This window comes from Leishmania braziliensis (assembly GCF_000002845.2).
Source record: "Leishmania braziliensis MHOM/BR/75/M2904 contig, possible fusion of chromosomes 20 and 34".
NCBI classification, from domain to species: Eukaryota; Euglenozoa; class Kinetoplastea; order Trypanosomatida; family Trypanosomatidae; genus Leishmania; species Leishmania braziliensis.
Window position 1 is genome coordinate 618,107 of NC_017947.1, and position 24,636 is coordinate 642,742.

Below are 24,636 nucleotides of genomic sequence, written 5' to 3' on the forward strand. Positions count from 1 at the left end.
TACACACACCCACCCACCCACAGACACAGAGAGAAAAACGAAACGGCGATACCAGTCGACCCTCTCGTTGGTCTTCGCTCCCTGCACCTTGTCACCTCCTCCTCTTTTTTCGGCGTTTATGTTCGTTTAATGTTCGCCCCACTCAGCCGAAGATCGGAGAAATAAATCTTCGTTTTCGATGCACAGAGAATTGAAAGATAGACCAGATGGAGAGGAAAAACACAAAGAAAAAAAAGGAGAGAGTCGTACACAAAGAGAACCCGCAGAGGGGGGGGCAGCAACGGAATCACTTGTGAAGGCTCGAAACGCCAATGGATAAGACTTCACGGGGGATGACACACAGAGACACAATGAACTCACAGAAAAAAAAAAAGCTTCATAAAAAACAAAAATAAGAAACAAGCAAACTTCAAAAAGACCGCAAGATCAATGAGTGGCTAAGGGAGCAGGTTCCTCTGGTGTATGGGCAGCCCACACCCGCGTCGCTTTCACGCGGCAAAAACTAGCCCACCACGAAGCCAAGTCGCTGGGGTTCAACAGCATACACCACCAGAGCGGGAAGAAGTCCACTGTCCCGCTAAAACCCAGCGAAAGTGTGGAAAGAGAGAACGGCGTCTTTCTCGAAACCGCAGTAAAGGCTGTCCACTTTTCTCCCTCTCTCTGGGTGTCTACGTTTGGCGACACAAAGCAACAACAACACCAAATCACAAACGCATCAAGAACCACGACCAGGAGTCAGCAGCGGCAACACACCGCCCGCTGTGGCGTAACCAGAGGTGTCAGTTTGTAGTATCGAATATTACGAGGAAGACAAAGAGAGAGAGAGAGAGAGAAAGAGGGACAGGCAAGAGAAGAAGAGGGAAGAGAGCGTTGATATCAGAGAGAGGGAGGTGGGGGCGGGAAGAGAAACCACGCGAGAGGCCCCTGTCCAATTTGTAGATGAGAAAAAAAAAAGAGAGAGAGGTAACCAGCAAAACGAAGAGAAAAGGCAGAACCCACAGAAGAGCAGTGAAGAGTGAGGACCAACAAGACTCCGAAAAAACGCAAGAGATGGAGAGCGATGCGGAAAGGCGGAAAGGAGCAGCAGCAGGGGGGAAGAGGCAAGCGACAATCAAAATACCAGACACACACACCCGCACAAGGATAAATAGGCAGCAGGTCACTTTTTTTCGCGTGTTCAAGAGAAGGTCGCTAATCTTCTTTGCTCCACTTTCTCTTCTCCTCTTCCTTCTAAAGGAGAACAGAACGAGATTCTTTGGTGCCTTCTAGTGCACGTAGTGTAGTGCGCTATTGTGCCCGTTACCTTCGCCAGTCTCCGGTCGTTCGCTTTGGCTTCTTCTTTGGTTTTCGGATTTATTTTTCCCCCTTTTTCCTGTCCTTTCTCGGTCCCTTCGGCACACCCCGCGTACGCAACCTCAGTCACCTCGCACTCTTCCTTTTCCACGAGCGTGCGCTTTCTATGCCTCGACCTCCTCTGCTCACTACGCCGCCACGCCCGTTTTTGTTTGAGTTGTGAGAGGCTGAGGGGAGTCAAGTCTATCCGTCCTCAAAAGTCCTTTTCGGTTCAGCAGCCGCGAGTGTGCACGCACGTCTGCGTTTTGTGTGTGGAGGCGGGAAAGAGAATAACCTCTACAGCGTTTCCTCGTCGATGAAAAGCGAATGGGTGGGCTCGCGGCCTCTGTTCGCTGCTCTTTTCATTAACTGTTGTGTGTGCGTGTGTATGGAACTTCAGGTGTAGAGGAATGAAGGTGGTGGTGGTGGTGGATGTATGTAAAATAGAGAGAAAAGAAAGTGAAAGAGAGCATAAGCAACGAGCTAGGAAAAATAAGGAGCGGTTAATTTCACTTCAACTCAGTGTTGTGCTATGCATTCACTCGTTTCTTCCTTTTTTTTTCGGGGGTGTATATGTGCGTAGTTTGATCGTAAACGAAAGAAAGGGGTGTGGGGAACTCTTTGATATCTTCGGCTTCGCGTTGCTGGCATGTGTGTCTTTGTTGTTGTTGGTCTGACTGCTAGGCGTGAGGCACTTCAGCAAAACAGGAAAAGGGCGGCAGAGGCGGTGGAAGAGGAAGACCGATCCACGGCATACGTACGCCTCTCCCCTCCCCCCGCTCCCTCGAAATACCAACGAACAACGAAAAAAAAGAAAAACACAGACTTGCAAAGTATCCCTCTGCACCACCACAGCACCAGGACGCCAGAGACAGTCAAGACAGAACAGAGCAACAACCCACCTGCTACGCGGTGACTCTCGGGGTGCAGGGAGTAGGAAGAGGGTGTAGTGCGGACACCCGCTCTCACACACACACACAAAGAAGAGACTTAGCGTATCGATCAGAAGAGAAAGAGAAGACGGGGAGAAAATGTTTTACGCGATGTCATACAAAGTGCAGACACCAGGGAGCAGGACTAGAAAAGGGAGAGTCCGCGCAGAGATGGGCCCTACGAATAGTGAGTCAGTACCACCATGAAACGAGGGGTTCATCACTGCGACGTTTGAGGGAGATGAAAAGTTCAACCCCCCAGGTGGACTTCTTCCCCACGTGGGAGACTGCAGATGTAGGCAGCTATGCGCCTGTGCGGAGATCAGAAAGGGTGTCTTGACAGTGTCATTACCCCCTCCCCTCCCCTCCGTCCTCATCATGTTTCTATTATAGGGGCACAGAAGACGTAACGCATACACGATATCCTTTTCGAGAGACACCTAGCAGGATGGGCTACGGGAGGGCGACAAGACGTCCAGTCAATGTGCACAAGCAAGGAGAGAGAGCCACCACGCAGAACATAGAGGCGGTATGGATCCCTCGCCTCACGTTCTCCGTAGTATGGTCCGAGAATGAGGGGGGATGGCGGTGCTCAAGCGCGTGAGGAAGCCCACCTCTCTTGCGTTCCTTATGACTTCTTCATGCGGTCATCAAAGACAGCAGGCCGCACATGAAACACATCACCTGTACGGCTTGTACCATGATCGATGGGTTGTACGCCACAATCGGACCGCCTTCCATCTCTGTCTTACCGCAGCTCGGATCGACAACATGAATAAAGATCGCATACACGACTCCCGTATTCTTTTCCTGGAGTCGAAGTGCGCGGTAGAGAGCGCAGTTGCACAGATAGCGTCCTGCATTGCGCGAAATCGCCCAGCGTGGAGCCTGGAACACCGGCATCACCATGGCCCCACCGCTCCTGTCTGCCGACATCAACTTCTTCTTGGTCGCCGTACTCGTCATGGTGTCCTGCCACGACGCGGCAATGTTGTCATTCAGCTGCTCAATCAAACGCTGCAGGTCATCGAACTGCGGCGATCCATCCTTGCCAAACCAGCTCTCCTGAAAGACGTCCGTGGTGCCGTCTTCAGGGATGATGAGCGTGTGATCGAATACCCTACCATCTACGTCAGGAATTTTAGCAAAGAGCTCATTATAGCCCTGTACCTCAACGCGGATGACCCCCGTTGTGTCTCTGTGAACACCCAGATGGCACAGAAGGATCTTCACCTTGGCGGCGCCGCGCTCGGTGATGATCTGGGCAATGTCATTCTCCACCTTCTCAAAATAAGCTGCGACGCTCGTTGCGCTGACATGCAGCTCCGTGTAGCGCACCTCCGTCACGTCGGGGTGGCGCTTCAGGTCCTCCACGACGCAAAGGGCAATGGCAGTGCTGGGGTTCACCTTCACAGTGTCAAAGGGGCCGTACCCGGTGATGAACACGACGATGTCCGCCTTGGAGGTCGACATTTAGAGTGGTGAACTACGGCGAGCTGCTCGGTCTGTTCATAGGAGGTGGGAAGGAGGAAGGGAGGGGGAGGAGGGAGTAATAGTTGTGCTGTGTCTGCGTGGCATAGTGACGGTGGTGGGGAGCAGAGGTTGTCGGTGTGTGTATCCCGAGTGCGGAAGACGTAGCTGCGGGGAAAGGTAGTAGGGCGCACAGGACCTTACGAAGAGACGCTGTGGGAGAGGGTTTAGAAGACGATCATAACCGCAAATCCGTGCGTCCGTCGCGGCGCTAGAGACTACGTGGTAAGCGGCAGACATCAGCAAAGTGGGGAGAGAAAGGGTTCGCTTAACGTGACTGCCCAAAGATCGCTGCCTTACAGAGGATAGGGGGGGGGGTGTCAGAAATGTCCCTCCCCCTCCCCCACGACACCCTCTGAGTACTACAAGCTAACCAGAATCCCTTCCGCAGAGTCAAAAGAAAGTCTTCGCTGCAAGAGATGTGCCTCCGCTGCTACACTTCAGCAAGGTTGTCTAAAGCAAAACGATCAAGTTCTAAACAAGAACGAAGAACATGCATCCGAACACATGCGTACACCTCATCCACTCACGCATACAAGCAGCAGCACTAGGTGCGGCAGTTCAACTGAAAAGAGGGGAAACCTCAGCCTCGGCTAAGTAGGGACAACACTTCCTAAGACTTGTGCACGCTCCACCCAAGGGCGGTCGAGTGCCAAGATCAGAATATGAACAAATCTCTTTACACAATCATCATCATCGATCTCCCTCTAACAGCAAACTGTCTCCCGCACCGTGTTCCTGTCGACATCGGCAACACAATGCACGCATCACGACGTTACGCTATACCTAAGCGACGCACTGTCATTTCTTGTTATTTCATGAAGGTGCCATTCATCCACCACAGAGAAATCAGCATAGAAGAGACAAGCGAGGCAGAAAAGGCGAGGTGATGAAAAAAAGAGGGAGGGGGTGGAGGGAAAAACATCGGTAGACTCGATTGGAGGGTCACGCCCTATGTAATCAATGCGGACACCCATATGGATGGAGAACGCTAAAAGGGGTGAGGGCTGCGAAAGAGGGCATCGTGAACAAGAATGTTGACGAGATGTCCTTCAAGGATTTCGCCCGCCTGCGGTCTCTGCGCTGTCAAGGGAGCCATTCCACAAGCGCCATAAACACTACGTGATAGCCGAACACTCAATGCACGGCACCTTTTTGAAAACATCGGCAGCATTTACTTTGTTATTTGCTTTGGTTCTGATATTTCTCATGACGGGCAACACCTCCAGCGCTTGGCGTCTCAGGGCCCAGTACCCCACTCTCACTCTGGGTGGAAGCCAAGCAGCTCCGCCCCTCTCCGATTCCAATCAATGCCGAACCACTTTTGGTAGTGACAGGATCATGCACCTACAACGTAGGGAGGTCAAAGCGATACACTGTTGCTGATGTCGGCGGCTAGCCTTTAGATGGCATAGCACCGGAGAGACTTCTGAGGCGGGTCGGTAAGAGGGTAGAGAGTAGGGCAGGAAGCTGTGCTCAGAGGACTGGGTCAGCACAGCTCCAGCCCGTACCTACTCCTGTTTCGCACCACCCAACAAAGCCGATGACAGAACGGAGTAGAGTAGAGCTGAGCCTGTGCTGTATGGCAAAGAATGGACGCTAAAAGCGAAAAACTCCCTGTTGCGTTTAAGGAGGTGTGAAGCTACGCAATACGAGGAAACACACGCACGCACACACAGAAATAGTGGAACCAATGTAGGCGTAGTAGATACAACAGGTGGCTTGCACCGCTACAGAGAATACACCCCCACTCAAAAACTCGAAGGCCCTCTGCTAGTAGGTGAAGGGCGACCACGGCTCATCCTTGAAGTACTTCATATGCTCAGCGAAGAAGTAGCTGTATAATGTCGTTCCAAATGTCGACGAGACACACAGGAAGCACAGTAGCTTCAGCCACATCCACTCCGGATCGGTGCGGCCGGCGCGGAGAAGTTCTGCGACCGTGTCTGGGTGCCCCGCGTTGCTCCGGGTCATGTAGTACTCCGAGGAGCTGCTACCACGCCGACTCTGAAAGAGGAACTTTGGCATCTGCTGCGGTGCCTTCTCCACGTGTGCAAGAGGCACATCGCTTTCTTCCTTGGCGTGCTGAAGAGAGGTGTCTGCGCGACTGTGTTGAGCGTCACCGCTCGCCACGGTGTCGCTGACGGCATCCGTAAATGCCTTCACGCGGAACGTGGTTTTCTGCGCCGCTGCTGCTGCTGCATCTCCCGAGCGGCGCCCCGTGGATGCCCAAAACACTGCAGAGCGCGTCAATCGTGCACAACACAACATTATGACGCGAGAAGATGCGGACAGTGAGACGAGCAGCCCTCGAGCGCGTGAAGATGTGAAAAAGGGGAGGAGTGAATAGAGAGACCTCTACAAGAAGAAACAGGCCAGTCTTTTCTTTGTATTCGTACTACTCTGCCTTGGTGTGTGAGAGGCACCGGTGCGGTGTGCAAAACGACGTGGGAAGCACAACAAGGAAGTGAAGAAAAGAGCACCTGAGAGATGCACTCGAGCGTTTCAATAATGGTTTGGCGGCTCTGCAGCCGGCACGCACTCGGGCGGTCTTTTGTCTTTGTTTTTGTTTTGTCGCACACTGACGTCGACGCACCGAGAGAGCAAAAAAAAAAAAAAGAAAAAACGCGAGCGGGTGCGCGCAGATGCAGGCGCGTATGTATCGATACAGACATCGATATCGATGGATATGTTCGTGTCATGGGCATGCATAGAGCGAAAGAAGAAACGAAAAATAAGAAAAAAAATGATCAAGAGAGTGATGCGTTACAGAATATGTTCAAAGACCCCTTTGACAGTTTCGAAGGGTCTTCTTAGGCAGTGCTTGCACCTGTGAAATCGATCGAGTCAGGCTCCTTACAAGCCTCTCACAGAAATGCAGTGTATTGCGGGAAAGCGGTGAGACAGTAGAAGGAATGGGGGTGACGTGTTAGGGCCCAGAGAGAAGTGTGATTCAGCAGTTCTTTCACAACGTGTGTTCTGTGTCCGTGTCTCCTCTTCCATCTTTGCTCGTGTTGAAGTAATGTCGTTACACGTCGCACAACAGTAAACAGAAAAGTAGAACAGGGGCACAAGTAATCAGCGCAGACAAGAATGAACAAAAAGCGCACAGGGGGTCAAGCGCGTATCAATATCTACGCACTTCGAGAGACGAGGAGAAAGAAAAGGAGCGAGTATCTCACAGCTGAGAGAATAGTGGAGATTTGACAAATAAATGCAAAAACCCACAGACACGGAGAACTGAAGAAATCATCGAAAGGGAAGAGAAGGACAGACAGGCCTGTCGCCACACATACACACACACACACACACACACACACACAGACGGAAGACACACACATGCCAAAGGAACCACAGCGGGAAAAAAAAAATGTTGGTTTCCACGCTGACCCCGCACCCATTACAAATTCATGCGCCAGATATATATATATATATATATATATAAAACAACAGAATGGAAGTTAATTGTGTCCGGCAGACACATCTCCACACACCCGTCGATACAGACATCCTAAACCGCCCATAAGCGACCACCATCTCCCCATAGAAGGGGACGCGCGCGTGGATTAGATACACAACGGAAATCAGAATAACTAACCACTTACACTTCACGGCGATATCACTATGGCAAAAGGGCTCTACAGATGAGGTAAACCGCCCCTGAAGAACAGAAAAAAAAAACAAGAGGGACGCCAGGGCAGAGAAAGGGGCCCATCTGTAGCTCCTTTCGTTGGGTGGGTTCGCCTGTGCGAGTGCTCGCGTGCGCTGCACACGGACAAAAAAAACGGAAGTGACAGACAACACCTCCATGCAGTTCATCAACACCGACAACGAATACCAAAGAAAGTAAAGCAGTGGAGTACACGCTTTCCGTCGTGGTAGTGTGAGTGTGTGTGTGGGGGGGGGGGGGGAGGGGAGGGGGGTTACTGGCGCACCGTGTGAAGCTCACGTTTATCGCCGTCGAAAGCAGCATCGCTATCCCTTTTTCGCTCTTGACTCGCTTCTTCCACAACTACCCCCCCCCACCACTCACTTCTTTGCGCGAACAGCCTCACACATACGCTGGCAACCAAGCGTACTATCGCACCGGCAAAGAAAAACAGAGCACCGTACTCCAACATCCACCGGTCTGCTAGGTGACAGTGCAGCAGGCGCACTGGGACTTCTGCTTTCTCGCCGTGCTCTTTTTTCGTCGTGTGGCTGCGTCACTGTTTCCATTATCACCCATGTTCTTCAATCGTGCCTGTGCCTGATTGCTACGCTTCGGATTCTGAGAAAGGGAGGGATGCACAGGGATGGCATCTTCTACCGGCTGGTGATTCTCTTCACTATTGTCATTTTCGTCAAGCAGCACCGTTTCCTTCCGTGCGAGGTTGGCATCGCCGTTGTTGGCATCCGTCACGTTGATTTCCGATTTCGCGGAGAGATTTGTGACTGCTAGCTCCGTCTGGTCCTGGTTAGTGAGCACTTTTTTTGAGCTGAAGGAGCCGCCCAAGGCGGGCGAGGCGGTGGAGATGCCGCCGTTCTTGCCAGCTGCGCCACTCATGCCCTCTAGCGCATCTATGCTGTTCCCTTCCGGGCGGCGAAAGCCTCCGAAGTCCAGCGTGTAGGACTCGACGCCATTGGCAAGCACCGTAATGGGCGTCGCTTCGTAGACAATCTTTTCGGTAGTCTCCAGTCCGAGCTGCATGCTGTCATTAAGACCGCAGGCAAGCACCTGGCCATTCTCGCAGTAGAACATGCTCCCCGCCGGGCCAGCCGCGATGCCGATGCACCGCACATTACTGCCAAGCGGAATGGGTGTGAATGTGCACACCTGCTTCAGACCCCGCCCGAGGCCAAGCTGGCCGCTCTCGTTGCTTCCCGTACCGTAGACAATGCCATTGCTCGCCAACGCCAAGGAATGGCAGTCACCAGCGGACACCTGAACAAAGTAGTGATGGGTGAGCTTATCCTGCAAGTACGGCTTGCGCCGTGCATCTTGCACCATGCCATTACCGAGCTGCCCCTTCTTGTTGCGGCCCAACGTATAGAGATGACCGTTCTGGTCAATAATCAGCAAAAATCCCATACCGCTGGCGACGCGAGAGACGGGGGTGCGGCACAGCGTCATCACCCGCCGTGGTGTGCTCACTGCGCGCCTCGATGCTGTGGTCTTGTAAACGGTGGAGTCAGTACCGACCATGTAGTAGTCCTCGCCGTAGCCTAAGTCCAAGAAGCGAACATGGCGGGACGGTATAATTGACCGAGTCTGGTTCGACAGCGCGGAGAGCGAGCGCACCGTGAAGGCGCGCGTCACAATGGCGAGGCGCTGCCCGTGCCCCACCAGCATTAGGGTCTTGCCAGCAATGCCCGTCATCGCGTCCTCGCGACCGAGCGCCGTCGGCCCATCAACGGATGAGCTCGACACCTTCAGCCCGCCGGATGACCAGACCTCGTCCTCGCTTGTGAGGATAGCAAAGAAGCCTTCCCCTGCCACGCAGCCGCGACAGCGCAGGTGCTGCGGCACCTTCACGCCGTGCCCAGAACCGAACGTAATGAGTTGCTTCGACTGGCGGTCGATGAAGCAGCTGGTGTTCCAGCTCATAGACATGGCGGGGACGTTGTAGCGCAACACGTAAAGGGGCACGGCGAACATCATCACTTGCTGAAGCACACACATTGTGCTCGACGAAACGCCATACGCCTGGGTGTCCTCTGGTGGTCTGCCGGCCCAGAAGGCTTTGTTCGGCTCAAGTGGCTTCCCCATCTCCCTCAACGCTGCGTCCTTCTCCTTCGCCTCCAGCGCCATCTCCTGCTTCTCCTCACTTGTCAAGACACGACCCGTCACCTCGTCTCGGCGCTTCTTGCCCCACGCGGTGAGCTTGTACACCTCACGCTCTGTTGTCGTTACGTGCGAGTCGATGGCGGACTGCCGTGCGTGAATGAGGGCGAGCATGCTGGAGAAGATGCACTCACCGTTGCTCGTGTTGCGGCGAACCTCTATCCAAAACTCGGCATCTGTGATCATTTTAAACTTCTAAGTTGAAATAAAATCTAGTTGTTGTTTGTTTTTTTTCTCACGACTCAAAGCCGCTGGTGAAGCTCCGCTGGATTAGCTGTAGAGGAGATGGAGGTCCCACAGCTGAGACACGTGGAAGAGCGGAGTTACGCTCTGGGAGAGTGCCCGCAAAAGAGAGAGCTAAGTACCGAACCTCCCACCTGAAGCGCAGCGCAGAAGCCTCTGCGTTAAGCTCGGGGTAACAAGGAAAGGAGATCGCGCGAATAGAAAAGCGATGGAGTGACGGGAGGAGGAGAACGTGCAAGAGAGGAGGCTGTGGGCAGTACCGTCCTAAAATACAATAAAGAAAAAGAGAGAGGAAATCGTAGATACGAACGAAACAACGAATCACACACACGCGCCCCGTGCACTCAGAAGCAAACGTTGGTTGGGTTTAGTTCACTGCTAGGTCGATTCAGCTCTGCATGCGCAGGTGTACGCCGGTATGGATGGAGGCGGAAAATGGTGGTCGACGGATCAGTTGCGGAATCAATAAGGTGTGGCGTGGGAGAAGTGAGTGGGGATAGACAGAAGTGCGGGATAAATGACAGCATGTACGCAGCCTTGAGAAAGCGAGCGAGCGAGAGCGTCTGTAAAGAGCTCCTCCAAGAAGTATAGGATAGAGCAATCGAATGGGCATCATTGGCGGCCACCATCCCCATCATCGCAAATGCGACGCGAAGTCACAGCAGCGCAATGATGTAAGTCGGGTCACCGGTGGTCCTGTTACGAAGCACGTATTCCTACAGCCCGCACACTCATTCGCTGGCACAGATGACGGTGTTGGGAGAGAAGGGAGGAAAAGATTTGCGATTGAGGGAACCGAAGCCACTTGTTTCGGTGTAGTTTTCTGTCAATTTTTTTTTTCCAGAAGCGTGACATGGTGAAACTCTCAAGCGCACATCCGCGTACCTGCCACGTGAGGACGAGTTTGACAAGCTGATGAGGACACAAAACGAGTCCTTCATACACGAACACAGAAAAGAGAACAGCAACAGGTAGGAGGCGATGAGGAGGAAGCGAAAGAACTGAAGAAAAAAGATTGCGCAGTAACGCACAAGTACTATACATGGTTTCCTCTGGGGAGCGGAGGGTGCGCTGGGAAGAGAAGTCCAATAACACAAGAGAAGTCGTCCTGAATCCAAACCATAGAGAAAAACAGGAAGAGAGATGTGCACCGGCGACGCCGCCGGCCTGCGAGGGGGCATGTGTGCGCACAAAACAAAGTCACTCAAAGAAGCCCCCCCTCCCCCACCTCAGGTAGATTTATGCCTATAGAGATACATCTACGTATACGCTGAACAAAAGACGCACAGGTTCGCCCATCCGTCTTCTCTTGCCGATTTCATCCAACGACGACGCGAGCACCCAAAGAGCGAGCTAACAAACGTGGTGGAGAAGAAGCAAAAAAAAAAAGGAGCTTCCCCCCCCCCCCTCAAAGAAACCCTGTATGGGGTGATGGTAGGGAGGAGAAGGACATGTAGAGCGACCTTTGCGTGTGAGAGTCCGCGGGGAAGCTCTACTCATAAGGCATTGTTTCCTCTTGTGCTAGTCAATCCCAAGAGTGCGGCGATGCATTTCGTTCACGTATGAGATGTAGTAGGGATGCTCGTACGTAGTGCCAATGCGTGTCACACACTCTACGGGGCCTTCTCGCACATGCGCCATGTCATGTGGATAGGTAAGGGCGACTAGCACCTCGTCTCGCCGTTGTACCGCCTCTTGTTCCTGGCGCTGCTGCTTTCGCGCCATACGCTCTGCATGCGGCGCAATCATCATCCCGTCTTTGCGTGGTACTATCATGATCCTATTTGGACTGCTGCTGATGCAAGGAGGGCCGTCGTAGTCTGCCACCAAAGCTAGCTCTTCAGCTGCCTTCACGCGAGCCTGTCGCATCGCCGCAGCAGTGTCACCGTAAAGTGCCATCCCTCGCACAATGTCCCGTCGCCGCTGTTTCCGCTCCACCAGAGCACCAAGCTCGCGCTGCTGGTAGAGTGCACGTGCGTAGCAGAGCAAGCTGGTGTCTCGACTCGTGTCCTGTTGCATTTTCCACCAGGTCCGATAAGCGTGCTGAATCACAAGTGCGGCACGCTGCTCCGTAAAAGCACGCTGTTCCTCGTGAATGCGTGCGTCCATCGCGGCGCGACAGCGCAGCACTTTGCTAGGCCGAATCCTCAAGGACTCCTTCCACGCCTGGCGCTCCTTGGACGCCATAACGTCCACGTAAAGGCCAATGTGATACCGGTCGCGCTCCTCGTCCCGCAGTCGCTGCACCTCGCTACTGCGCTGCAGGCAGTTAGCTGCGTATGCCTCGGTGAGCGCCGACCTTCGCTTTGACTCGAATGCCGTCGTTTCGGCCACAAGGGTATCCACTTCCCTCACAGGAGGAAGCGGGCCCTCCATTTTCATTGCAGCGTCTTGCGGGGGTTTCATCGTCTCCACCGAGAGGCGCTTCACATCCCTGCTCTTTCCTCCGCGGATAGCGACGAGGCGCCGCTCAGCATTCACACTCGCTTCAATGGCGAGCGGATACGAGCCGGTTCGGTCCATTCGAAGTCGAAGCTCGCGCATGTGGAATGTGATTCGGCCTAGGTAACCGCGCCACACACGCTGTATCGCCGTCGCTGCCGCGTTGCGCTCACACATAGAGCGCCAGTCAACGCCGCGTTTACGCTGATCGGCCAGCGTGGATCGCAGCCAGCGCTGGATCGTTGCTGCCGGCTCATTGTATCGTTCAAAGTAGAGCCGACACCGTATCTGGCGTGCACGGTAGCTCCTGTACGCCATTTGCAGAACCAGAGCAGAGTACTCTCGGAGCTCAGTCTCGGCGCGCAGCCGATACACAGTGGTTACGCCCCTCACGTTGTTCCTCTCAGTGAAGAGCTGTTGCTGCGCTTGACGATGGCGAGTAATGGCGCCACGCCACAACGCTTGGATTTGGCAGACGTAGCGACGCACATCGGCTTCATGGAGGCGAGTGTCAACTGGACGAGGGTGGCTTTTCGCCACATACCGGCGGCACACCGTCTTGGCCAGCCACGTCCTCGAGCACCGCACTATGACGGCAGGTACGACGTGGCCACCGACGTGGCCGTGCTGCTGGAGCAATGGCGGCGGAATGGCGACTGTCCAAGATTTGCCCGACTTCTTCCTGTCCATTGCACCGAGACTCAGCCGCTCACGGCGGCGGCGCTGCAGTTCCTCGAGTCTCTTCAGTTGGACATGTCGGCGTGAGCGACCTACGGAGGTCCACCACTGCTGCCACGCGTGTTGTATGGTCAGGGCTGCGCGGTTCTGGGTGCGAAGCTGAACTTCCTTGAAGCCGCACTGAAAGGCATTTTCGGCTTCCGCGGCCCTCTGCTCGACCTCCTTCTGCGCACGGTACACTCTTTCCTCCTCCAGCTCAACTTCACGCAGCGCAGCCTTTCCGGAGTGCAGAAGGCCCTTCTTACCAAAGAGGCTTAGCTGCGGCGCTGACCGCAGTGTTGCGGGACTCCCAATCGCAGTCGCTGATTTCTCTCCTGTGTCGAAGGCGTTCAGGCCTTCAGTTGTGGCCATTGTGTCGGTCAGCGTGGTCGCCGTAGTGCCACCTAGATTGCTGTCCTCGTCCGATACACTGACGTTCCGTGGCACCGTTGCCCGCCGCACCTTTGTGCAACGACACTGCACCCCTGCGTTCGATGACCCTGCTGCAGCTGCTGGAGGGGCGATTTTGCGCAGTGGCAGGGAGGCCGCGTTTGCTGGTAAGGGGGGAAGCGGGACACTGAAGCGCAAAAAGGAAGGGGCGTTTCTGTGATCTTCAGCGCTCCTTCTCCACAGACGGTGTATCGAGCCAGCAGGCCCTACGTGATTGGGAGCGCTGCGGCTCAGCATCAGTGAAGCAGCTTGGAAAGGCTCTTGCAGCACCGTCTCTAGGGGCGTACTGGCGACGCTACGCTGATTGCCGGAAAGATTTGCAGAGTCGAGGCAGAGTTGGTGGACAGAGGCCGCGACGCTGCCCCGTCGTTGAAAACCCTGGAGCGGCAGAGCCAATGCAGTTTCGCCACGCGCGGTCACAGCGAGCGCAGCACGCTCAACACCAGCGTCCGCCACAGAGTCGAGGAGTGTTGAACGTGGTCGCTGTGGGCACAACAAGTCTTCATCTTCTGGCGTCGCTTTCGCCGCATGATGCTCATTGGATGCCCCTAGGTTCAGCGAGTGCCGTGAGATGGAAACACCGTACGCTTCTTCTTTCCTCACATTCGTGTGATTGTGAACCAATTCTGGAGTGGGAAGGGCTGCGGCAGCGTGTACAAGCGGCTGGGCATGAAGGGGCTCTCCGAAGTCGAGAGTGTGAAGAGCAGCTCTAGCCTTCTCCTGCGCCATCATTGACGTTGGCAAAAGCGACGGCGATGTAGGATTCTCACACGACACGCTGTGGTTTGCAGGCCAGTCAACGCCACGCACGGACGCGGCACTCCCTTGCTCACCCTCGGCACCGCTGTCTTGCGAGATCCAGCTGGACGTCAAGCCGCACTTCTCCTTGAGCATCACTGTGGTTGGGTGCTCCTCACCAAGTACGCTCTGCGCCTCACGTAATGCCTGCAGCATGGTCGGCAGGGCTGCTTTGCACTCGCGGTCGCTCGTCTGCTGCCCCAGTGCCACGGCGAGGTTGTGCACGGCTGTGATGAAGAGAATTGGGTCACCATTTTGTGCGGCCATCACACATTCCTTCGAGATGGTGAGCGCCTCTTCTGCTGCTCCGCTGCTAAGCAGCACGGCGGAGAGGTTCAGCATCGTCGAGCACGATGGCTTGCCTAACACAAGTGTCTCAATCTCCTTTGCGCGAAGAAACGCCTGCAGTGCCTCAGTTGTGAGGCCGTAGCGGCGTAGTTGGCATCCGTGATTGTTGAGTGTCAGCGCGTGCGCGAGACGCCATGACTGGAGGGCGACTTCAGAAATATGAGGTGATGGTTTGCACTGCATGGCGTGTAGGCGTGCTTCCAGGATCGGTAGGAGTGTTGAGAGAATGCGCCGACATGAGTCATGATCGCCGCTACGCAGGGCCTCCATGGCTGTCTCATTCCATCGTGTGAACACAAGAAGCGGGGCATTCTGCAGCTGCTGCGCTGTGGGAGGGACCAGAGGCGCCACAGGCGGTGGGGATGCGGACGCGGCGGCATACCTTGGGGAGCTTCTGGGGGCTTGGTCGTACCGCCCCCTGTAGGTTCGTTTGGATCGCAACTTGGCATCCTTGTTGCCGTGTCGCCCACTTTGGCGGACACTCTTCATGGTAATTTCCAACACAAATAGTTCAGATCCCTGACCCGCCCTGAGGTGATGACTACTGTTATATACACAGCAAGGAGGAGACGCCCCAGCAAAGGAGGATGGACGCACTCGCTGTGTGTGTGTGTGTGCGTGTGCGTGCGCGTTTGCGTGCGTACGCAGAGGTTTAGTTGAAGGGTGGGGAAGTAAGAAGGAAAGAGGCGGCAAGACGTGAGGGAAACGTACATTTTTTTTTTCGTTATCATCTGTATAAGATGTACACATGAGCGCCAGTACATTCCTTGACTGAGAGCGCTCCCTCACTTCCATTGCCACATAAAGCAGTGCGCGCAACTCTCAAAACGAGTTTCCGGGCTAAGTACCCGATCAAATTGCTTCTGAAGGGCGTTCATGAAGCGACTAAACAGCCATGGCTTCGCAGCAGTGCCCCTCTGCGTGGTGCAGTGTAGTGGATCAACATCGCATCGGCAGCGACCTTCAAGCTTCAATCACGAGCATTACTGGTTCATCTTATACCAAGATGTTTTGCACAGACCTGCGGGTGAAACGTCGGCTCTGAGGGAGGGAGGGAGGGGGGAGGGAGAAGGGGAACGCGTGCCATTGGAGTTCAGTGCTCTTTTCCATGCCCATACTGCTCCGATTCTTATTCTTTGTGTTGTCATCTTGCTAACCAAGTGTTTTCCCACGTTGCTGAAGACCTAGCATATGTCTGGAACAGGACTGACACAGTCATACAAAAGTGAAAACACAATGACCGGCATGAATAATAATCAAGAGAAAAAGAGCACTCCAGCCACGAGACGCTGCTGCGTGGTGATTCCTGTGGTTCGTCATTCATTCCAATCCACCACCGCCATACGTCCCTAACCTTCACTGATACTAACTACTTTCGCTCCACCCATGTCGGACAGCAACGAAAAGGAAAGGAGAAAAAAAAAAACACGACATTGCCATTCTTCGCTGGCTGATCCTCGCCATCTTTTCTTGTGTGTTCATTTTTTTCCGCTGCCACCTTCGGTCTTGTCCTGCTGAGCACTGAAGACTGAGATGGCGTGGCGAGTAAAAAATCAGAGCAGCTGAAGGCAAAAAAAAAAAAAAAAACAGAAAGACGCCAGTGTCGCTCCAGAAAAAAAAAAAGAAAAGAAGATGAATCCACGCGCTACAGAGAGGGCGAGCGGATATGGAGACAACACTGGCAAACAAACAAGAAAGAAAAGAGCTAAAAACGAGCAAGCGAAGGAATGCTCCCCTTTCCTCTCACTACCCGGAAGAAAGCAGCACAAGAGACACCTCGCTGTGTGCTGTACATGCCCTTCCTTGGCAGAAAGGTCAACTGGAAAGAAAGAGCGGTGCGAATTTCACTACATATATTCCTACAACCAGAGAGAGAGAGAAGCAATGAACGAAGGCCAAACAAGAAAAACAGATAGAATGTAAAGAGGAATAGTGGAAGTAATAAAAAGAAACGAAAGTGCGTACGAATAAAAAAAAGAGAGAAGGCGAAGCACCAACATAATACAATGAAGTACGTACACCACAACCATCTCCCCTTACACACACACATAAACCTCGACACAGAATCGAGTAAGCGAAAAAGAAAAGAGGAAAGAGGAAAGTCGATGAAAAAGGGAAGAATAATAGAGGATAAGCTATACGGTACTCATGTGCAAAATGCGTAGAGCGACACAGGCGCACGGAGATACGCGCGCAAGTACGACATCCAGTAAGAAACTGAGAGGAGACGTCGCACAGACACGAGGAGCTACGGGGGAGAGAACAGCTCAAACATTCCCACACACACACACGTCAGGAAGAAAAAAGATAAAGACAAAAAAATGCCTAGGGAGGTGCACAAGAAGAAAAAAAAAGAGACTTTACTCAAGTGTTTCGCTTAGTAGAGAGAAAGAGGAGTAATGACGCACGAGAGGAATCGATGATGGTGTCTGTCTGTGCGCCTCTGTGGGTGTGCGTGTGTGTGTGTGGGGGGGGGCCTTCGCTCGTGTCCTAGGAATACCCTAACCCTAACCCATGCTAAGCACCTTCACCACATTACAGCAAACAACCTGAAGAGGGGACTGGCACGCTTAGACAAAACGCACCGAGACAGCGCACAAGCGCATGCACTCTCTCACCTTGACAGGCACTATTACACACAAAGGCATCCAGGTAGTGAGCGAAGCGAGAAAAATAAAATAAAAAGCATGAAAAGAGAAAAGGAGTTTGCCACAATACACTCAGGCCAAAGAAACGACAAGAGGCACCGGCTATTTCACACCGGTAAAGGTCTCTCAAGTGCGCGCGTGTGAATCATGGAGAAGTTAGGTACCTGAAGAAAAAACCTAATAAAAAGGCATTGAGGGTGAGGAGGTGCGTCGCGAAAAGGGCGGCACACGAAGGTCGCTCGACCCGTCTTAGGAGAGGCAAAGGGGTGCGGTAATGATCGATGGTGTGTCAACACAAGTGGAAAGTCACGTCAGCACGCAGCGAGAAAGTGGAAGAGGAGATGAGAGACAAGTTGGAGGGAGAAGACCAGAAAGAGCGCGGAGTCGAAGAGGTTGAAATGGCACATTCACAACGTTACGATCTCAAAATAAATTAAAAAATGAACTTCATGCAACGAAAAAGGCGATCTTTTCCCTCAATGTCTCGCTGCTTTTCGTCTTCCTGCCGCAGGCCAGGAAAGAGGGCGACAACGACAACAAACGAGATGCACGCGCGTACACACCTTTCTCGTGTTTTTGTGAAGCCGCCTGTGAGGATGTACGCTGGGAAGAAGCAAAGTGAGAGCTTGTGAGCGAGCGTACTCGTGCTTTCTCTGCCCTTCGCTGCTGGCGGTGATTCACCAAAAAAAAACACCATGGATTGGTTACCAAAGGACTAGACCTGGGGAGGGGGACGTTTGCGCTTGCGTCTTCTGTTGTCGGTTCCGTTGCACTTTGGCGCGGTCACTGTGTCCCACCACCTACACGGTAATACTGAGGCGCCCAAGCTCAACAAGTCGTTTCACTCACCAGTGGCCCATCCACTTATCTCGTTAGTCGTCGACGTTACGCGTCATTACAAAAGAGGCAGATGGAAAAAAAAAAAAGAAAAACAGAAACGGGCAAAACGCGAGACAAGCTCTCACCGACTAGGCGAAACGGCGCCCCTCTCCTCTCCGCACCCCCTCCTCCTCCTCCTCCTCCTTTTCCTGTACACCAGTACGCCAGGACACTATTGCACTGATGGTACCACCGTCGGAGGAAGCAGAACGCGAGGGAGGCGGCCGCGTCGCACAGAGACGCACGCACACATACATACCCTCTTTGCGTTGCAGCCCTTGCCCCTCTCCAGGTCCTTACCTCACACCCACCCCCGCTCGCTCTTGGTTAAGCATTATGCGCTGCTTACTTGCCCTTCTTCTTTCCAACGTCATGGCGCTGCTTCTTACGCGCCAAGCGGTTCTTCTCCTTCTCTGCCTTGCGCCGCATTGTCGCCATCTCCTCGAAAGAGCGTACATGGCCATCCTTGGGAAGTCGCTTTTGCTTTCGACCAACGCGGAGTTTCTTGCCCTGGTTCGGGTCGCTAATATCTACAATATCGCCGTCCCCCTCACCGTCTTGTGGGTGGGACGACAAGGCTGCTGCCTTGGCGCGCTTCAGCGGCACGAGGTCCTCCTCTTCGCCAACATCTTGAATGCGCATGTTGCTCTTCTTCAGCCACTTCGAGTAGGCCTGGAGCTTGCTCTTGTAGTTGATGGCCCTACCGGCCTCGTTCTTCACGCCTTTCAGGAGGGCCTTGGCGTCATTGACGTGCATCTGAACATAGCGATTCTTTTTCTTGCTCCACGCAAACACCTGCCGTTGCTGCGCAGCCTCCTCAGCCGTCTCGGCAGTGATATCCATTGTCGCATCCTTGACAGAGTAGTGAGCGTTGTTCAGGGTGTCACGCCGCTCCAGGACCATGAAGAAGTTCACGTCACGGTAGGCGCCGGACTCGATGCTTTCCTCCTGTCCCAGTGCCGCTTGACGCGAATGGGTCACCACGTTCATCACCGCATCGTCGCTGTGAAGGGAATTGCTACTGCTGCAGCTGCCGCCTTCGCGCTCACGCTTTTTGCGCTCCTGCGCACGCTGCAGCATCCGCTCGGCAAGAGAGAGCTTTTTCTCATTTGGCGCCGCTGAGGGCGCTCCGCCTTTCTCCGCCTCGCCATCGGCCTTGGTAGGCCGTGACAAAGACTGCGCTGTTTCCGCCCGGCAAATCGCAAACAGCTTCTCCTTCGAGCCCATTTCTAGGAAGAGCTCCTTCGGCTTGAAACGCTTGAGGTCGAAGCGCGCCTCATCAGCGCGTAGCCGGGTGCTGCCGAGGCGCTCGAGCAGCATTGGATGCAGTGGGGTGCGGTCAAAGGCGTACTGCGGCTTTCGGGCCTCCTGTATCGCTTCGTGCGTCGACTTCTTCTTTGTGCGGTTGAACTTTGTATGTGCGTGCTCTACCACTCGCGCCATGTTGCGCACCTCTACATCGTTTTCGTGCAGGCGTTTGAGGAAGTCGAGCTCGAGCTGAATATCCTCTTCGGGTAAGCGGCCGTAGCAGCCGTCGTCTGGAGTGAAAAGAAGGTCGCCGGGTACTGGGGCGGACTGCAGGGGCCGGCCTATGAACTGCATGAGGTCGATGTAGTACGGAAAGTCCTCGAAGGTCATAAGAGAGTAGGCCGTACCGGAGCGACCGGCGCGCGCGACACGGCCGACGCGGTGCACAAACAGTTTTGGGTTGAAGGGAAAAGAGAAATTGACAACGTTGTCGAGCAGCGGCAAGTCTAAACCGCGCGCCGCCACGTCCGTGACCACCATCACAGTTGTTTCACGCTTCGCAAAGCTGCGCACGGCAAGGCGACGAGCCTCCTGGTCCATCTGCCCGTGTACCGCACTCGCTGAGATACCGTAGGTGGTCAGAATCATCTGCAGATACTCCACATGAAACTTGGATTCGACAAAAATGAGCGCCTGCGCATTATTCACGATGGCCTCTCCAACGTGCAGCAGGCGCTTGAGCAGTACGATCAATGCGGCAACCTTTTCGCCGTTGCGCACGAGGAAGGCGCTCTGCTTGAGTTGGTCACTCAACGTCATCTCCGAGTCGAGGCGTATGACAACCGGGTTATGCAGGCCAGCGCTCGTGAACTCCGCCAATACGCTAGGCATCGTCGCGGAAAAGAGGGCACGCTGGCAGGACTCGGGTATTTTCTGCATGATGGCTCCGATCTGCGGCTGCAGGCCCAACTCAAATAGGCGATCCGCCTCATCCAGAACGAGGCAGCGCACACTCGTGAGGTGCAGCGAAGCCTCCTCCATGATGTGCAGAAGACGACCGGGCGTCGCAACGACCACGTCGGGGTTCGACGCCAAGAGCTCAAATTGCTGCTCCATCGAGTCTCCGCCCACCAAGGCAGCGAAGCGCAAATCGAGAAATCTGTTAAGCGCGAACCCGTTGTGTAAGGTCTGCAGGCTGAGCTCCCGCGTCGGGGACAGCACTAGCCCGCGAATGCCAACCACTTTTGAGTGTGCCTTCAGGGCGTTTAACATTGGAATGAGAAACGCCGCTGTCTTTCCCGACCCGGTGCGAGCCATGGCAACCACGTCGTTCCCCTGCAGCATTGGCGGGATTGCCTTGCGCTGGATCGGGGTGGGCACGGAGAAGCCTTTTTTCAGAATCGCATCGAGGAGTGGCTTATCCAGGCCAAAGCTTTGAAAGCCCCCGCCCTTCTTCTTCGACTTGGCCGCCGACTGCACGGCTGCCTCCCACGTTTGACAGCCACTCATGCCGGCGATTCTTTGCCTCAAAAAAAGAGTGATGGGGAAAACCCGGGCAGCAGCGCTGGCACGGAAGACGTTTGGTTCAAATGAATCCCGCTCGATGGATTCACTGTCGTTCAAGTAGATGAGGGAGGAGGCAGACAGAGGACAGGGGGGGGGGGCATACACAAGGGAGCGCCGCAGCGGAAAGAAGAGCAAGAGCGGCAGATACAATGGGCACGTAGGCAACGACCCGACAACTCGAGTGGAACACCCCCACTGGCGGAAGAGCAGTGGGGAGCTTGGTGTCCCTGCTGAGGCACGGAAGCAGGCACTGGGGAAAAACACGGAGGAGCTACGTGGTTCCACGCTCTAGAAAGCGAGACAGCTAGAGAGCAGAAGCACACTCAACGAAGTCTGAGAAAAACAAAGAAACGACACTCAGTTCGGTGCACGTACAGGCAGTCTTCGCTCTCTTTTCGCTCTCTTCTGATGGAGCCCCTGGCCTCACTCTCTCACCGGGTGTGCTGAGCCCGCGACTGAGGCGGCAACCGGCACACTGGACTCAAAGCAACGACAACATTTCTTTTCTCGCCTCGTGCGATTACTTTTTTCTTCGCTGCTCAGTTCACGTGCCATTGCGCACGAAGGAAAGGGAAAACCGCTGGGTGAACACACAACGAAGGGGGAGGGGGGCCTCTTTGAAATCGATGAGCTCACGCACTGAAAATGCGATGATGCTCGTCATCTGACAGAGGAATGACGACCGCTCTCTTGTCCGTCACGGGTGACTCCACAAACGACATAGCTATTGGACAAGTCAGGCTGTAGCTATCGAGGTAGCTAGTGTATGGTCCCCCCTCACCAAGATCGTGCATCGGCAGCGCATGCGAGCCAGCGCAGGTGAGGGGCGAGGACCCTGAAGCAGCTCCAGTGGCCACAGCATAGGACTGGCACAGGGAGAGCTTGTCTTCAGAGAGCGGGTCTCGATCGAGGCGGTATGGCGAGTACTGAGACGCGGGATACACGATTCGACGCAAAAGCCCCGGGGCGTCTGGAGGATTGTACTCCCGCCTCGCCTGAGAGACGGACAAGGGTTGCGCCGTGAGTAACTCTGCTGCACCCAGCTCCACCAGCTGCCGCATTGTCTCTCCGATGCTGGGAGCACCGTCTGCGTCTGCCGAGAGGTTCTCCGAAAGACCAGCCGCTGCTACAGCGGCCGCCAGCTCGCTGTCCTCACCATCCCCTGGCGCCGTCGGGGTAACCAGGTCGTAGATGACAGCGTAGGTTGTCTCTCCCTCCTCGGCGGCGTCGGCATCCTCCTCCTCAGCGTTACCGGAGAAGGTTGGAAGAGTTGTGTCGCCCGTGCCTGCGGTCGCCGCTATGACCTCTGCCTTAATGGTAACGTCTGACACGTCGTCCAGAGATGGCATCGGCTCAAAGGGAAGTGTGGCCACGACGCGTCCGGTGGCACGGTGTCTCACGTGCATACCGCTTTCCCACGGGGTGCCAAACGCCTCACACAGGTCTTCGAGAGTGATTGTCGAGGGATCATCATCGAGCTCCACGAAGGTGCTGCTTCCCAAATACACAGCGCACTTGTGATGAACCTTCGCCCGCGACGGAGCCAGTAGCGTATCGGACATAGGGACTTTGGCAGAATAGACTACAGCGCCAGAAATTCCTAATAGAGAGCGGGCCAACAAGAAGATGCGGCCGTGCGCGCGCCTTCGTCAGAGAGGCTCAAGTGAAGTGTGCGTTGAAGGTCTCTCAATGTCCCTGACGTGGGCTTGCGGTTCACTTCGCTGCGCTTCTCTACCCACATTCAAAAACAAAATGGGCACAATCGAGAAGGCAATACGATGTCTAGTGGCACCAAGGCAACAACAGGTGTATGTATACGGGCGTATCAGCTTACCTTCTGTCCTCGAACTTTGGCCTTCAATGGACGTGAGGATTTGTGGTTACCGAAGTGGCAAAGGGAAAACAACGCTGGCGGAAACGAGAAAGGGAATAAGGTAAGACCTGAGTGAGACGCATCAAATTCGTTGTCATGTTTTTTCTTCTCTTTGTTATGGAAAAAAGAGAAGTACCAGCCAAAGAATGGTGGCGCTTCACGAACGAGGCGGGGGCATGGGCGAGATGCAACGCAACCTTCATCTTGGAGAGAGGAGGTACAGCGAAAGAGAACGAAGGGTGCGAGTACAGGGGGGGGGGGGATGCTCTCTAGCCCCGTTTAGCACTCATGCCAATACAGCTAATGCCACACGCTTCTCTATCCACACAATACTTGATCATGCCATCCGGGCATGTGATGCTTTTCTCGTTCGGCTTCTTGGCTGTTTCAAGAAGATTGGTGTGTATTTGCTCTTCTGTGTTTCGTTTATTTTCCCCTTCAGTGGTGTTTGGTAGGACGGTCAACACCCACATCACCCGGCTGATTATTCGGTGATCAGAAGAGCTAATGCACGAACATTACTAAACAAACAAGCAAGCACACACACACACACACACACTCACACGATTACCAACAACGAGAGAGCGGGGGAAAGGGGAGAGAAAAAGAACAGAGCATAACAAAGAAGGGTGGAGGATCGGCAAACACAGAGATTCAGCAAAGAGTCACAATCGCGCGCAGGGAAGGGGGCAGAGATAGCAAGGCGCATACACAACCCTACGCAGATACAGCAGAGGTTCAGAGAGGAAAAGCACGTAAGTGGGTAAGACGAACAGGCGTACAGAGGACATCTACACCCTGGCACAAGGATAGAGAGAGATTCGAAAGCAAATCGCGCACAAGAGAGCCGCTATCATTGAACTGAGCTTCACAGGAGCAATATACGCAGAAAATAGAGCAAGTCTGTTGGAAACCGGGGAGAGGAGAGGCAAGCAGCTTATACACACCCGTACACACACAAGAAAGTCATTCGGTGTTGAGTGTTCTTCGCTGCACCCCCTCCCCTTTTCACTGTCTCTTGCTGATTCTGTGGCTCATGAGGATCTTACCCGCCGCAACTCTTTAACTCATCTGTCGGTTTTCCTCGATCTTTCGAGCACACCTGTGTTTTTGCATTGGTCTCCCACTGATTTCCTCCTCTTGGCGGGAGGGACAGAGAGAGAGGTTGTGGTTCGGACCCTCGGCTTTCTTCCTTCTCTTGCGCACTCAGAAAAACAATCTCGCGCAGACTCAATCGAAACCAACGCATACGTATACCAGCACTTGTTATCGGTGGGCGGCTTGTGTGTCCGTGCAGAGCCGAGAGAGAAAAATATATACGCACTTATACACTAGCACCATGAGGTGAGTATACACACCGTCGGGAAGCAGAAAGAAACGTAAGAAAGATATACAGCAAATCCACTCACAAGGATGATGAAGGAGAGGGCCACACCAACTACATGCCGATAAACAGTCACGAAACTCAAAGAACAACAACACCGAAAGAAATAAAAAAAAAAAAGACACTAAATAGGAGAAATAAGCCACCAGAAGGTGCGAAAGGAGTGCGAGCGGGAGCCATCTACGAAAAAACTCTTCGAGGATGACCGCGCAGAAAACTACCCTTCTCCATGTTTACCAAGTCCGCTGTGAGTAAAGGGAGGTTGTGCTGTTAATGTGGCGGTGGTGGTGGCAAGGGCATGTGCAAAACAGGACGCTTGCATCGTGGCAGGCCACTCTGTAGAGATCCTCATGTATGGGTGTGGTCTGTTCAGACACCCACGCACACACAAACACACACACAAGAAGAAAAAGCGCTGGGGT

The 24,636-nt window shown here is 54.0% G+C and overlaps 6 protein-coding genes across 6 annotated transcripts; all 6 read right to left on the reverse strand.

The window, feature by feature from the left end:
* Positions 1 to 2,903: 2,903 nt before the first annotated feature.
* LBRM_20_1500 (putative pyroglutamyl-peptidase I (PGP)) lies at positions 2,904 to 3,737 on the reverse strand (the record flags this gene model as incomplete). The annotated part of the gene is made up of 1 exon (XM_001564383.1): positions 2,904 to 3,737. One exon carries the CDS (start codon positions 3,735 to 3,737, stop codon positions 2,904 to 2,906), a length of 834 nt encoding a protein of 277 aa, XP_001564433.1.
* Positions 3,738 to 5,567: 1,830 nt separating this feature from the next.
* Positions 5,568 to 6,065, reverse strand: LBRM_20_1510 (conserved hypothetical protein; the record flags this gene model as incomplete). The annotated part of the gene is made up of 1 exon (XM_001564384.1): positions 5,568 to 6,065. One exon carries the CDS (start codon positions 6,063 to 6,065, stop codon positions 5,568 to 5,570), a length of 498 nt encoding a protein of 165 aa, XP_001564434.1.
* A 1,861-nt stretch (positions 6,066 to 7,926) lies between these two features.
* On the reverse strand, positions 7,927 to 9,804 carry LBRM_20_1520 (conserved hypothetical protein; the record flags this gene model as incomplete). Its single annotated transcript, XM_001564385.1, has 1 exon — positions 7,927 to 9,804. The coding sequence occupies one exon, from the start codon at positions 9,802 to 9,804 to the stop codon at positions 7,927 to 7,929; it is 1,878 nt and encodes a 625-aa protein (XP_001564435.1).
* Positions 9,805 to 11,382: 1,578 nt separating this feature from the next.
* LBRM_20_1530 (conserved hypothetical protein) lies at positions 11,383 to 14,886 on the reverse strand (the record flags this gene model as incomplete). The annotated part of the gene is made up of 1 exon (XM_001564386.1): positions 11,383 to 14,886. One exon carries the CDS (start codon positions 14,884 to 14,886, stop codon positions 11,383 to 11,385), a length of 3,504 nt encoding a protein of 1,167 aa, XP_001564436.1.
* Positions 14,887 to 18,488: 3,602 nt separating this feature from the next.
* Positions 18,489 to 20,900, reverse strand: LBRM_20_1540 (putative ATP-dependent RNA helicase; the record flags this gene model as incomplete). The annotated part of the gene is made up of 1 exon (XM_001564387.1): positions 18,489 to 20,900. The coding sequence occupies one exon, from the start codon at positions 20,898 to 20,900 to the stop codon at positions 18,489 to 18,491; it is 2,412 nt and encodes an 803-aa protein (XP_001564437.1).
* A 689-nt stretch (positions 20,901 to 21,589) lies between these two features.
* LBRM_20_1550 (conserved hypothetical protein) lies at positions 21,590 to 22,519 on the reverse strand (the record flags this gene model as incomplete). The annotated part of the gene is made up of 1 exon (XM_001564388.1): positions 21,590 to 22,519. One exon carries the CDS (start codon positions 22,517 to 22,519, stop codon positions 21,590 to 21,592), a length of 930 nt encoding a protein of 309 aa, XP_001564438.1.
* Between the last annotated feature and the right edge of the window lie 2,117 nt (positions 22,520 to 24,636).